General features: G+C 44.0%; 1 protein-coding gene across 1 annotated transcript; it reads right to left on the bottom strand.

Annotated features, from left to right (window-relative positions):
* Positions 1-11,773: 11,773 nt before the first annotated feature.
* LOC136471955 (equilibrative nucleotide transporter 1-like) lies at positions 11,774-13,888 on the bottom strand. The gene is made up of 2 exons (XM_066469703.1): positions 13,253-13,888; positions 11,774-12,672 (listed from the first exon to the last, which is right to left on the bottom strand). The coding sequence occupies exons 1-2, from the start codon at positions 13,791-13,793 to the stop codon at positions 11,948-11,950; spliced, it is 1,266 nt and encodes a 421-aa protein (XP_066325800.1). The 5' UTR covers positions 13,794-13,888; the 3' UTR covers positions 11,774-11,947.
* Between the last annotated feature and the right edge of the window lie 758 nt (positions 13,889-14,646).

Below are 14,646 nucleotides of genomic sequence, written 5' to 3'. Positions count from 1 at the left end.
GTCTCTGAGGAACCAGCACGTCCGATCAGTTGTAACAGCGAAGACGCTGGCATCAGTCAAACGATCGGATGCTAGGTCGCTCAGCGACCGAACGCTGGCAGGGTGTGTCCGATCCTGTTGTCGAGCAGCGCAGAGAAAAGTCACTGTGTGACCGGATGCTGGCAGAGTCCGGTCAAGCATGACCGGACGCGTCCGATTGAAGAAAATCGTTTCTAGAACCTTACTTGAAATGATCGAACGCTGGAGGCTGAGCGTCCGGTCAGTATTGTGCACTGCGTCCGATCAACTGATGACCATTGAAATCTGATGAACAGTATTTGAAGCAGGGGACACGTGGCGTGAATCACGTGACCGGACGCTGAGGGCCAGCGTTCGGTCGATCGGACCAGAGCGTCCGGTCACCCCGTGTTGCGCCCAGTGAAGGGGTACAACGGCTCTATTTTATGGGGGCTTCTATTTAAGCCCCATGATAGGTTGAAGCTCATACTTTTGGCCATTTGCATTGACATAGCAACCTTGTGAGCTTAGCCAAAGCTCTCCCACTCATCTCCTTCATTGATTCATCATCTTTGTGAGATTGGGAGAGAATCCAAGTGTATTGTTTGAGTGATTGCATCTAGAGGCACTTGGTGTTCATGTTTTGCTGCGGGATTCGCTTGTTACTCTTGGTGGTTGCCACCACCTAGACGGCTTGGAGTAGCGAGGATCATCGAGCGAAGAGTGATGATTGTCTCCCGCTCCGATCGTGGTGATTGTGAGGGGTTCTTGACCTTTCCCTGGCAGAGAACCAAAAGGTACTCCAGTGGATTGCTCATGGCTTGTGTGATCCTCATCTTGTGTTGGTTGTGTGGCACCCTATTGAGGGTTTGGCGTGTGATGCCAATTAGCGCGTGAACCTCCAAGTGAGTGAATCGTCACAATGAGGAGTAGCTTACCGACAAGCAAGTGAACCTTGATAAAAAATCATTGTGTTCATCATTTGATTCTGAGGTGATTGGTATTCATTCTTGTGATTGAGTGGCTCCTTCCTCGACATGGCGGTATAAACAAATTGCTCACTCTCTTTACTTTACCGTAAACTAGTTGTCAAGCTCTTTAGTGTAGCTAGTTGTGAGAGCTTGTTAGTTTGGTTAGTGTGGCTCTTTAGTTAGCCTTTGAGAGCACACTAACTTAGTGTAGTGTCATAGCTATTGCGTGGATAGAAACTATATAAACTAGAATTGTGGTAGGTGGCTTGCATCTTTTTGTAGGCTAGCGCAACACTTGCTTCGCTTTATAATTGTCTAATCGGATTGTTAAGTGTTGTTGTAGAATTTTTAATAGGCTATTCACCCCACCTCTAGCCATTAGGACCTTTCAGAGGGCCTAGTGTGGGTATGCATAGGCCATGCTCAATTTTTGGATTCTAATGGACTCAAGACCTATTTTGTGACTATATGAAGACACATACTAAAAGGATCTAAACAATGCCTAGAGGGGGTGAATAGGCATATCTAAAAAATTCTACACAAACTCAAAGTCAATTGTCAGTAACTATCAGAAGTCCCAACAGTTTGAGCCAGAACTTCTGGCATCTGGAAGTTTCGACGCAAACAACCAAGAGTTCTGACTCCTACGTGGATTTTACTACAAGAGCTAAAATGAACTTTGAGTATGAGATTTCTTACAACCCCACTTCCAAGTGGTTAGGTAGACACATAGAGTCACTCCCTTGATGTGAAATGCTTCCACTCCTTAGATCGAGTCCAAACCCTAAGAGGTGCTTTGGGGGAGAAGAGAAACAACCAAGAACAAATATGATAGCACAAATCACAACAACAACAACAATAAGCATGTGGGACACAAGGATTTATCCCAAGATTCAACAACCCCACAAAGGAGCTCCTACGTCCTTGTTGTTGAGGTGACCACAAAGGCAGAGTCTCTTCCATCTCCTTGCCTCTCTCAAGGAAACCACAAAGGTCTCTTGAGCTTTTCACTAAGAAATCAAGGCTAATACAAACTTCCCAAAGCTCTTTCACAAGATGGAAGCTCTTGGGCGATACCTAGCCAGCTAGGAGCAAAGCTCCAAGAGTAATAGATGCAAATCCAACTGGCTTGACAAAAAAATCAAGTGCTCAAGCTTGCCAAAGTGATTCTCTCACTCAATCCACTCTCCTTTCACTCAAATCCTTAGGGGAATCGAACTTAGGAGCAAAGGGGAGAGGAGAGGGGAGCCTTGAATGCTTAGGAGCTCTTTTGGACAGAGTTAGGTCATAATGAATGAGTGGGTAATGGTTAGAAGAGAGGAGAGGACTATTTATACTCATAGGCAAATCTAACCATTTAGATCTATGTTGGAAGTTTCAACAAAGATCGTCGGAAGTTCTGACGCCTACTAAAAAAACTATTCACAAGAGCAGACAACTGGGCTAGCTCGGCAAGGTTAGTTGCATATGCATTTACATCAATTTTATAGCATCTTTTACAACCTTTGCTAGTGGAGACATTAGAGTCTTCGGTTGCCTTAGGAGAAGTTGAAGTGCTAGCCCAAAGAGTGTTATAGTTTAACTCAAGATTTCAGTTCCAAGCTTGTAAGGCTTTCTTGAGCTATACTTTTCTCATTCTTGAGGCAAGCTATTGTGTCATTAACCAAAGAGCCTTGGTGATGAAGATAGGTTGGGGAAGAGTTTTGGTGGTGAAGTCGAGTCAGGGAAGATCATGGTTGGTGACGAAGAGTGATGGATGGTGATGTTCGCGGCTCCTTTCTTCTCCTCATCATCACTTGAGTCACTATCATTTGACTCCCATTCTTCATCAATATGAGCTTCACCTCTCTTCTTGCCTTTGTTCTTCTTGTCTTCATCCTTGTTGTACTTGTTCTTCTTCTTCTCTTTAGGACAATCGACTATGAAGTGACTGGTCTCACCCATAGCAAAATCTCTTCTTATACATCTTCTTTCCATCACCATAAGTCTTATGGTTGCTCTTCTTCATAAATTTTCTAAGGTTTCTAATTACAAATGCAATGTCTTCATCGAAATCTTCTTCTTCACTTGAGGAATCATCCTTTACTTTCTTCTTCTTTTCTTGACTTGAACTTTTGCCTTCATGAGCTTGAGTTGCCTTTAGGGTTGCACTCTTGTTGTACCATTGCACTAGGAGTTTGATTATGCGCATTGATTGCATCTTCATCTAGACACTCATGATGCTTGAGCTTTGAAAGAAGTTCTTGGGGTGTCATCTCATTATAACCGGGCCTTTTCATGATCACGGATGCTAGCATGTTGTTCTTAGCTCTATAAGTTCTCAACATCTTTCTTGCAACTTTGTTGTCATCCCATTCATTGCTACCAAGTGCTCTTATGTGGTTCACCAATGCCATGAGTCTATCAAACATTGCTTGAGTTGTCTCACCTTTCAAGAACATAAACCTTTCCAATTCACCATGAAGTAACTCAATGTTGCCTTTCCTCACACTCTTGTCTCCTCCGAAAGATACTCTCAAAGTCTCCCAAACTTACTTAGCACTTTCCATTTCATTCAGTTTGTTGAACTCATCCGGGCCTAAACTTGAGACAAGCAAAGATACAACTTGTGCATTTTGGTGGAGGTTGAAAGCTTCTTCCGGAGTTATCTCTCTATCTTCATCAGCGGAAATGATCACACCAACTTCCATGACTTCCCAAAGTCTAACGGCAATGAGGTGCATCTTCATCTTGTAAGCCCAATCAGGGTATCTTGTCCCATCAAAGTGAGGTGGCTTTCCATGATTGACGGTAGGGAAATGCATAGGTGGACCTTTGATGAGTTGTCCATAGTCAAAACCGATACTAGAATAGATTCCCTTTCCTTGAACATTCTCATTTCCCACTCCAACATCACTTGCATTGTCTTTGGCTCCATCATAGAGACAGCAGAAAGGGTTACAAGGAGCAGAATTATTAAGATGTGCAAGGTTCAGTGGAATTGGTATTCAAAAGCAGAGGCAACTTGGGAAAGAGAAGATGAGTTGAGGAAGACATACCCGCAGTTGTTTGAGTAAGCACAGCCTAATCTCGAGGATGAGATTCTCTTAAGGGGGGTAGAATTGTAACACCCTAAAATTTGAATAAATTTAAATTGGCTAAATTGGTTTATTTCTATTTATGTGAGCATTTAAACATAGGCCAAACATTAAGTTTATAAAAATAAAATCAATATCAAAGTTAAATACATGCTTGAGCATTCATACTGGTGCATATTTTGTGTTGAGTTGGTTTGGATTTTGTTCCAGTTTAAAAAGGGAATTCAAATTCATTTGAAAAGGATTCAAAATGCTTGAAAAAATAAAAAGGAAAATAAAGAGTAAAAGCCTCCCTTTTCTCTTTGCCTGGTAATTGGCTCGGTAGGCCTGCTCTCTTCCGTGGCCTGCTCCCTCCTCCTCAGCCCAACGCTATGCAGGCCAGCCCAGCAGCCGAAGCCCGCAGCGCAGGCCCACCTGGTTTCCTTCCCCTTGTCCTCTTTCTAGGCCGAGCCGAGGCCCAACATGCAGCCAGCCGCTCGCGTGCGCCGGCAGCCCGCTTCTCTCCCTCTCGGTTTCACTGATAGGGTAGGCCCACTTGTCAGCGGAGTCTTCCTCCTTGAACCGGACTCGAGCCGGACATGGCACCGACCGAGCCATGCGCTCCTCGCGTCCTGGTGCAACCAGCACGTTCGCGCGTCCATATATAGTGCGCGCGTCCACATCTGCATTGTTTTTTGATCTCTGCTGAATCCGCCACCTCGCTTTGGTGTAATAGCAGCCGCCATAACCCTAAGCAGCCACCGTTGTTGTCGTCCGCCTTCCACCAGCCGCGCACCGTCCGTGACTGGTCTCCGCCTCCATAATCGAGCTAGGTGAGTTTGCCTTGAGATCCTCCGTCGATTCATCCCACTCCCATGCCGTGTGGTGGCCTGAAGGGCCGTGTCTGAGAACGCCGGCGGCTTCCGGCCATGGCACTGTCGCGATTCCTTCTTCTCCGGTGACTACGCCGCCACCCGATGCCTTGATCCGATCTCGGCCATCCAAATCACATCGGACGGCCAGGAATCGAGGGTACCCCTTCGTCGGCAAACTTCATAAAGAGCCCCTGTAGTTTTTAAATATAGAACCTGCAGTCCCATGGCATATTCCAGTGAATACGTTTTCTCATTTTTGAAAACGTATTTTCTAATTTGCAGATTCAAATGGAAGTTCTAATTAATTATAGTTTTTGCCATTGCCTTTATTTGCTCATAATTTCTTCGTTTTAACTCCAAATTGATCCGTTCAACTTGCGTTAGATTCGTCTTTTCGAGATCTATCTGTTCATATAGTTTGTCACCATGTTTTTGAACTTTAAATTTTGAGTTTAGATTTGATCTATTTCTTTAATAGGGAAACTTGTTCTAATCCTAACTTTCTCGTTGTAACTCCGTTTTTCGTGATCTTCGCGTCTGTGTGATCGTAGCAACGTGTAGAATAGTTTTATGAACTTTTCAAAATTGTTTGCCTCTATTGGTGTACTGTTCTAATTAAATTTATTTGTTTGCCTCGTGTATGATTGCTCGGATGATTGTGTGTTGCTGCTTGGTGTTGTTGATCGAGTTCAAACGGTGAGGTTTACGTTGGCGATCAAGAGAACTTCTATGACCAGCAAGACTTTCAGGAGAATTCTGATCAAGGCAAGTATAGCTAAGGACCTTCCTTGTGTCCTATTCATGAGATGCACTAAAATTCATTTGCATGTGTCCACTTTGTTATCCTATGTAGGATATCCTAGAATTTGATCTTGAATACCTTGAAACCTGGATTTATGCATTTGGGTAGTGTATGCTAGCGCTAAACAATAACCATGGTCTTGATACTTGACTGATAATTGAGCTTTAAACAATTTAAGATGACTTGTTAGCAATGACAGGAGGGTATAATTCCCTCTCCTCAAGGACTTGTTTGTAAGTGATCATCCGGGACTTATAGTACAGCTGTGAGGGCTACATGGCTCTGGCTTTAGTTGCTTGGGAGACCTCTTCTAGCTGGCTTAGAGGATACTGCGAGTTGGGTATAGGACAGCCTCTATCCTGTTGTGCCTTGCTATGAAGCGGCCTTTTATTTTCTTTGGAAGGGGGGTTCCTATATCTGATGACCCTGCGGCCCTTCCCGGTTAGATGAACTTCTGAGTAGCTCTATGTGGTTTTCGGTGTCTGGACGTAATTAACCCATGCACTTGTAAAACCATGACTCACAGTGAAAGTGTACACCTCTTCGCAGAGTTAATAAACTAGTATACTAGCCGTGCTCACGGTCACGAGCGGCCAAGGGATTCTTACACCATAAATGAGCTCTTGTTTAATTGTGCTTTACTAAGTCTTCTTTAAGCTAATTGTTGTCTCAGTATAATGATCATGTGTTATGGGAATTATGGTACTACCTTGTTGCTAATAAATGCTAAACTTGATCATACACATAAAAGCTACTTGCAGTTCAACCAGTGTCAGCTATTTGTGCCTCATGAACCCTTAGTTATCTTGTTAAGTACGACATGTACTTATGCCTTGCTTTATCTTTCATATTGGAAAATCCCGGATGGGTAACAGATCAAGATTGGATTGAAGATTATCGTGATGAGTATTAGGCTTGGTGTTCACCAGTTGACGTCCCTGCTGGAGCTTCCGCAAGAGAGTTATCTTAGTAGTTATTATATTTATGCTTGAGACTATGTGTTGAATATTTATTCGCTATGTAATAAACATTGTGTTGGTACAATTCACAATTTGTCCACTTATGTGTGCGACCGTTCCTGGGGTGCACATAAGACTTTTATACATCCTCTTTTGTTCTTAAAATGGGGTGTGACAAACCTTGCCACTAATAGCATCATCAACCTTCTTGCTCAACTCATCCTTCAACTTGCTCATCTCATCATGCATCTTCTTCATCTCATCTTGGAAAAGCTTAGCTTGCTCAGCCATCAACTCTTTAGCAATTTGCTTGGCCATCTCGACGGCATCGGCTTGCATCTTTTCAGTGTCCGACATTGTTTCTTCTCGCGCGATGAAGCGCTAAAAGAAGACCTTGATCTGATACTAATTGAAAGGATCTAAACAATACCTAGAGGGGGCTGAACAGGCGTATCTAAATTTTTTTACACAAACTCAAAGTCAAATGCCAGCAACTGTCGAAAGTCCCAAAAGTTTGAGCCACCTGACGCAAACAGCCAAGAGTTCTGACTCCTACGTAGATTTTACTACAAGTGCTAAAATGAATTTTGAGTGCGAGATTTCTTACAACCCCACTTCCAAGTGGTTAGGTAGACACGTAGAGTCACTCCCTTGACGCTGAAATGCTTCCACTCCGTAGATCGGTCCAAACCCTAAGAGGTGCTTTGGGGGAGAAGAGAAACAACCAAGAACAAATATGATAGCACAAATCACAGCAACAACAAGTACGCGAGACACAAGGATTTATCCTAAGGTTCGGCAACCCCACAAAGGAGCTCCTACGTCCTTGTTGTTGAGGTGACCACATAGGTCAGAGTCTCTTCCACCTCCTTGCCTTTCTCAAGGAAACCACAAAGGTCACTTGAGCTTTTCACTAAGAAATCAAGGTTAATACAAACTTCCCAAGGCTCTTCCACAAGATGGAAGCTCTTAGGCGACGCCTAGCTGGCTAGGAGCAAAGCTCCAAGAGTAGTAGACACAAATCCAACTAGATTGATGAAGAAATCAAGTGCTCAAGCTTGCCAAAGTGATTCTCTCACTCAACCCACTCTCCTTTCACTCAAATCCTTAGGGGAATTGAACTTAGGAGCAAAGGGAAGAGGAGAGGGGAGCCTTGAATGCTTGGGAGCTCTTTTGGACAGAGTTAGGTCATAATAAATGAGTGGGTAACGGTTAGAAGAGAGGAGATGGCTATTTATACTCATAGGCAAATCTAATCGTTCAGATTTGTGTCAGAAGTTCTGACACAGATCGCCGAAACTTCCGACGCCTACTAAAAACACCGTTTACAAGCGCAGACAACTGGGCTAGCTCGATCGGAATCGGAACTCCCGGTGGCTGTCGGGACTTCCGATGGCCAGCCGAGCCTGGCAACTAAGTCTAAGAGCGCTGGGACTCCCGGCGAGCGTCGGGACTCCCGGCGGGCGTCGGGACTTCCGACTATCAAAAGTCCACAACTTATATCTAGGTGTTCGTGAGGTGATTTAGTGTCACTCATTTAATTTTATTTTTTTTTGCTTGAGCACTCTATCTTCCTCAGACCACCTAAACTTGCATCCCTCTTTATAGTACGGCGAACCTAAAACCCAAAACAAGAAATGGAAACTTTGGAGATCGCTTTGAGTTCGTCCGCCTTTTATACTTCAAGAATTGAGGGATACTATTTCATCTTAGATCAACTATTTAAAACTTTCATGGGACTAAACCTGCAATATATCCCATTAAGATCTCATTAGTCCCTAATTTGGATGTCATCAATACAGCAAAACCCATATAGGGGCACTGTTCACCTAAACGATCATTTAGCCTGTTTAAACACCGTGTAAACGCTACACGGTGGTGCGCCGTTTCCGTTTAATCACCCGTTTACCCCATTTAATTGGCCGTTTAGCCCGTTTAATGGGACGTTTTGCCCGAATAATGGCTAAACGGTAGGTGACCGACTGTTTACCATTTAGCGTTTAGGAAAACACTGCATAGGGGGCAAATGCACTTTCACATACTTTAGCAAACATTGACTAGCCCAGAACTTAGGGTTTTTCTTTCTTTTTTCATATTTCTTTATGTTGAGTTCATTTGTCAAATATGTTAGTTCCTTATTTTTACGAGATGTATCAACACAAAAACTTTGGACTTTTATATGAAACTACCCACTTCAACAAAAGCACTCAGCTCATTTCTAACATGATTCAGGGTAAAATTATGATTTCTTATTTTGGCCAAACAAGCAAAGTTATGTTTTTTCTATTGATAGAAACAAAATCTTATTTTCACCATATTTTTCATAATGTTAAGAACTTGCATAGCTTTTATGCCCTCCAATTGGCAAATAGGTTCATTTTTAGTTTTTATTTAATCCATACTCAAAGAGTCGAATGGATGTTTAGAGCATCTCCAAGAACCTTTCTAAATCTCTGTATCATCATTTCGAGAGTTATTTTCATAAAAATCGTTTTCTATATCTTTTCACTTTACAACAGTTTTTCTATATCTCATGCGCACTCTAGAGATCTATTCCCGTCTTCTATATTTGGCTAGCGAAAAATCCAAAATAGAAGATGACTATATTTGGATGACCATTTAGAAAAGCTATTGGAGGGTAGTTTTTCACCAAAATCTCTATTCGGAATGTATGGAGAGTCTCTTGAAGATGCTCTTATGAAGTTTTTCATCGTTTTACCACTTAACCCAATTCCAACTCTAAAACCATGATGATTTTCATAGTACATCCTTTTGCTGATATAGAAGGTTAATTAAAAGGGGGAGACAGAGAGCCTGGTTGGGAAAACTCCAGATAAAAAAAAATCGCTTTAGATCCATTTTCCAAGCCAAACACCCCCGGCTCCATGCAGATCCACCGTATATGAAAACCCAGCTTTAGTGGAGTCGGGGGAAATTACTGCCACTCATTACGCACATTTCACTCCGAACCGGTATGTTCTTTTCTTTCTTTCTCGCAGCCCCATCGCGAAGACCCCGCCGAGCCCCATGCCGGCCATGCCACACCCCACCGGCTATTATGTGATTAATCAAATAAAATTAACCCCCCCCCCCCCCCCCCCCCCCCCCCCACACACACACACACACACTACCACCACCACCCAAAAATTCAGACTGTAGTATGACACTTTGAAATGTCATGCGTGGCTGAAATAAAAGGGTTCCAATCTAAAAGTACTGTGAGCAGTCGTTGAAGATTCATTGGCCTTCATGCTATGCCAGTAATGCACCAGTCAGTGAACTCTCGAGTATGGCGCGTTGAATCTTGAGATTGAGTGCAAAACTGCAACCTCTGTAATTAGGCAGACTAGATAATTATATATCTGTGTTAGTTCTTTTTTTATTAAGGTATCTTTGTTAGCTCTGAAAGACCGCTAAGATCTAAGAAGAGTGTTTGAAGCAGCCAATCAGCAATTACACAGTTCACACTTGATAAATAAGTTCCTTATCTTGATAGTAGATGTACAATGTCAGCAATTACACAGTTCACCACTGTATTTCAGGTTAGCAGGGGCGAAATCAGTAAGTACAAAGTTGATTTTTTTTTTTTTTTTTTTGCACGACCTTCTCCACATATATATGTTAGTTTGTAGTGAAGTCGTTTCTCTATTTCTTCAGGTTGTATCCACCCTGGTGGTATTGCGAACTACATATAGAGTCCCAATGGAAGTCCTTCCATTTAGTTGTTGCTCCAATGAGTTGTGCGATGTTGCCTATCGGTCTACAGATGGGTTTACAAGAAAAAAGAGGCAATTGATATTGATGATGATGACACCTACCAAACTGCTAGGTCTAAAGTGCGATTGAATTGGCCACATGCAGAAGACATTAGATTGGTAAGATAGAAGACCAGGCAATTGATATTCATGTCAGGCTTGATTCCAATTATCTGGCTTGATTGTAATGTTTCTTCTTTTACTGATTGTAAGTTAGTGCCTGGTTACTAAATTCAGTTGATCCAGTTGATGGAAATGATAAGAAATCATACCAGTATTGGAGAGATGTCACAGATACTTACAACAGCAGTACATAAAGTAATCGAACAAGAAACTGTAACCAGCTCAACATTCGTTGGGACCGCATCAAGAAACAAATGAGTGAGTTCCATGGCTGCTGGAATCAGACGGTCAGACAACTAAAGTTTTCCAAAGTGGGGTTAGCGATGAACACTCGATGGATCAGGCATTGGAGCTCTTTAATTTGCCACTGAACATAAGGACAAGCCTTTCACACTGTAGCATGTGGAAGGTATTACGACATGAAACACCGGATTTTTCAGCTGGGGTCAATGAGCGTAGCAAGCGAATTGAGCGTTACTTGGCTGGTTAGGTTATTTGTGGTAGAACCTGCCCACCCAGGTTCTAAGTTCTTGCGCTATTCTTTTGGTGATAGATAACATGCTCATCGACAACGAGGCGTCTATGTTGATTTTGTCCATCTCAAAATAAAAAATATATATATATCACAAAGTCTCAAAATTGCAAAACAAGATTAACTGAATTGTATCTCTAAAATTCCTTTGCCCATTTCTTCAGTCCAAACTCCAAAGCAGGAAGCAGTGTTCGTTCTTGTCAAAGTTGATAAAATCAAAGCCTTTTTCGTTAGAAAAATCATGTGTTTTAAAGTGATTCCGAGTTGTGCCAGTAAAATCTTAGAAGCGCCTCTACGGGTTTTTTTTAAATGACATGGTAAGGGAGCAGCAACCAAGGGAGCACCCTACGTGATTATTGAGAATACTTGGGCATGATGCTTGATATTGTCCACAGAATTTGGCCGATGCTGAAGTTTGCTAAATAGGGTTACGAAACAGCTGGCCAGATCCTGAAGACCTGAACTGCCAGCAACCAAATTTGGCTTCTCATGTGACATCAGCTGGCCAGATCCTGAAGACCTGAACTGCCCTTGCTGTATAGGGTTATGAAACTGATGACGGTGACATTTTCCATAAAATCCAGCAACATCCAAATTGACAGACAATTGAACACAGGTATAATGTTTTTTTTTTAACCCAGGCCAGCACAGGTATAATGTTGCAATAAAGGGGAAACTGAAAGACTTTGTCAAGGAGCTGGGATTCTTCACATGAACATTTGGTCACCTTCAATTCCATGAATTGTATATTACACATTTGCCCAATCTTTTCACCTGGGTTACAGTACAATAATAAGTTGTCATTGCGTGGCAAATGAAACAACAGAGAGCACGAAGATGGCGCTATGATACATTGACGTGACAGAGGACCCCGGTATCAGATGACCCAGAACCAAGCCACAAACGAACCAATGACAAGACCAACTACGAGGAACAACACTATGACAATCCCAGCAGTCTCCGAGTGGTGGATGGGCACGGTCTTGGGCGCGAGGATCATGAGGATGGAGGTCAAGTACCCGTTGGTAAGCCCCAGGAGGCATGTCAGCACGGTGACTGGGATCTCCGTGCGGAAAAAACTCGGTCCGTGCAGGCAGCCGTAGAAGAGTGGGTAGAACAGGAGCCGCGCAAAGGATCCTGCGACTGCAACATTGCCATTCTGGAGGAGGTAGACGGCGGGCAGGGCCTTGCCAACGAGATCAAACACATTGTAGGCGCTGATGAGGAGGATGGGGTACCAGTCCTTGAGCGCCTCGGAGTGCACGTCCTCTGTGATGTACCCTGGGAAAATGGAGAGTGTGACGGCGTAGATGAGGGCCACTCCTATTCCATACCATTTCACCGTCCCGACAATGCTCCACAGAGTCGATCTCCAGGCAGGACCGGTCATGCCACCGCCAACCTCTGCTTTCTGAGCCCTCTTCTTGATGTTCTTGTAGTACACGACGACCGCAAGCCTGTCAGCCACATTGTAGCACACAATGCAGATGATCATGAGCACAATGCCGACAATGAAGTAGATGATCGCGCTTTGCCTTAGCCCATGGGCATCTTGCGGGTAGAGCGCCTTGGTAAAGACTCTCATTGCCGAGACAAGTACTCCTGCAATGAAATCCATGCAGAAATGTACCAAGTGTTAGGATCTGTCGACTAACTAAATCCTTGAAACATCATACACACTGAGAAATACACACAGAAACCACATCCACCAATTGCATTGGTATAGGAGCGTCGTCAAACGATGCCTAAGTTACTTCATTTTCAGTTTATTCAGTTGAATGCTTGTAAGCTTATAATCTGCAATTTTGTGCTCTTAATTTTTTTCAATTCAACTTCCGATCCCCAATATATATCTATTAGTTTTTAGCAAAATACAGACAACCACCTTAATTCGAAGCAATCGAACAACCACGATAGGCCAACACCATACATTCTGCTTCAACCTCTGATGACACCTACTAGCAACTGCCAGTAGACCGTTTTGAGTAGAAGCAGGATGAGAGAAATCGTGAAGGAACAATTCAGATATCAGGTAGCTACAATTGCCAATTCAATTAAGGTGATTTTGACGAACAATTGACGAAGCGGGTAACTTCAATTGGACCGGGGAAGAGGGGAAAAAAACAAGTACAGTATTAGAAGAGAGGCCAAAAGGGGGAGAAAGAGAGAGAACACTGAACACCTGAGGCGGCGGTTCCGGCGACGACGGCCTGCATGTAGCGCTCGGGCAGCTCCCCCGCGAAGCCGATGACGCCTCCCTGGACGAGCGCGTCCGCGACGCCGCACAGGGCCGTGGCGGCGACAGTGACATCAAACGCGCCGTACAGCCCGGGCGTGCCCTTGACGTAGACGGCGTCCATGGCGGGGACGAGGAGGAGCGCGAGCGTGAAGAGCGTGAGCCCCGTGTTGATGCGGATGGGGGCGCTGGACTTGGGGAAGAAGAGCACGATGACGAGCAAGGGAAGGAAGGCGGAGACCATGTAGGATATGGAGAAGACGCGGTCGACGGGGGCGCCCGGGTAGAGGAAGGCGAAGTAGTCGACGGCGGTGATGAAGGCGTTCCAGGGGAGCAGGAAGCCGGCGCCCAGGGTGAAGAAGATGAGGTAAGCGAAGCCGAGCCGGTCGTCCGGGGCCGGGCCCGCGGAGGAGGGATCGTCTGCCAGGGACGACGCCGGCGGGGGCAGCAGCGGCGCCGCCGCCGTCTCCACGTCGCCGCCGGCCATGGTTGCGGTTGGGGATCTCGGATGAGTGGGTGGTGGGCTTGGACCTTCTGGAGTTGTTGCTTTTGCGTGGGGTTTTCTTTGCTTCCTCGTTTGTGGATGTGGCCTGTGGCCTGTGCCCTGTGGACTTCTTTGTAGTACGGGTATATCTATTTGTCCCACTGACAGGTGGGGTTATTATGGTGTGGTCCCGCCGACAGTGATGGGTATCTGGCTATCTGCGGTGTACGTGTGTGATTCCTTTGCCTCGGGATATTTACGGGACGTGGTTTTCAATTGATTTATTTCACCCTGCCAGATAATATGAAAGGCATTTGAGAAGATCTTCTTCCAGCACGAGAATCGAGAAGCCCTAAAGCCTTCGTTCGGGCTGTGGTGAAAATTGCCTGTACGTTTTGTTTTGGGCAGCTTGGGGGATCTGACACGGTTCAAACACAAGTGAAGCTGCCCAAATAATACCGGGCTATAGCCACTGACAAATAATACGAAGGATATTGGAGAAGATCTTCGTCTTAAACCCAAATACCGAGGGCCATAGCCACCCCGATCGAGTTTTTACAATGGCACAAGAACAAGAATGTGAAGGGTATTTCTTTTTTTTTCTGCTTAGTAGTATACATGTATAAATTGTGAAATAATATGTAGTAATAATATAAAAATGGAGTTTAAAAAAAGTAATATAAAAATGGTGTATAGACTACATGCTGCAAATTAAATCTTATTTGAGAATTTTTTTAAAAAAAAATGAGTTCCCCTGGACAGTGTGTTTTGAGATAAACTTGAAATGTTTCTATAGAAAATTTCAAAGAAATCTTAGAAATTGGTTCACAGTAATGTCATTGCAAAATCGGATTAA

The sequence above is a fragment of the Miscanthus floridulus genome, chromosome 8, assembly GCF_019320115.1.
Source record: "Miscanthus floridulus cultivar M001 chromosome 8, ASM1932011v1, whole genome shotgun sequence".
Classification (NCBI taxonomy): Eukaryota; Viridiplantae; Streptophyta; class Magnoliopsida; order Poales; family Poaceae; genus Miscanthus; species Miscanthus floridulus.
This window is presented reverse-complemented; position numbering and strand designations above follow the sequence as displayed.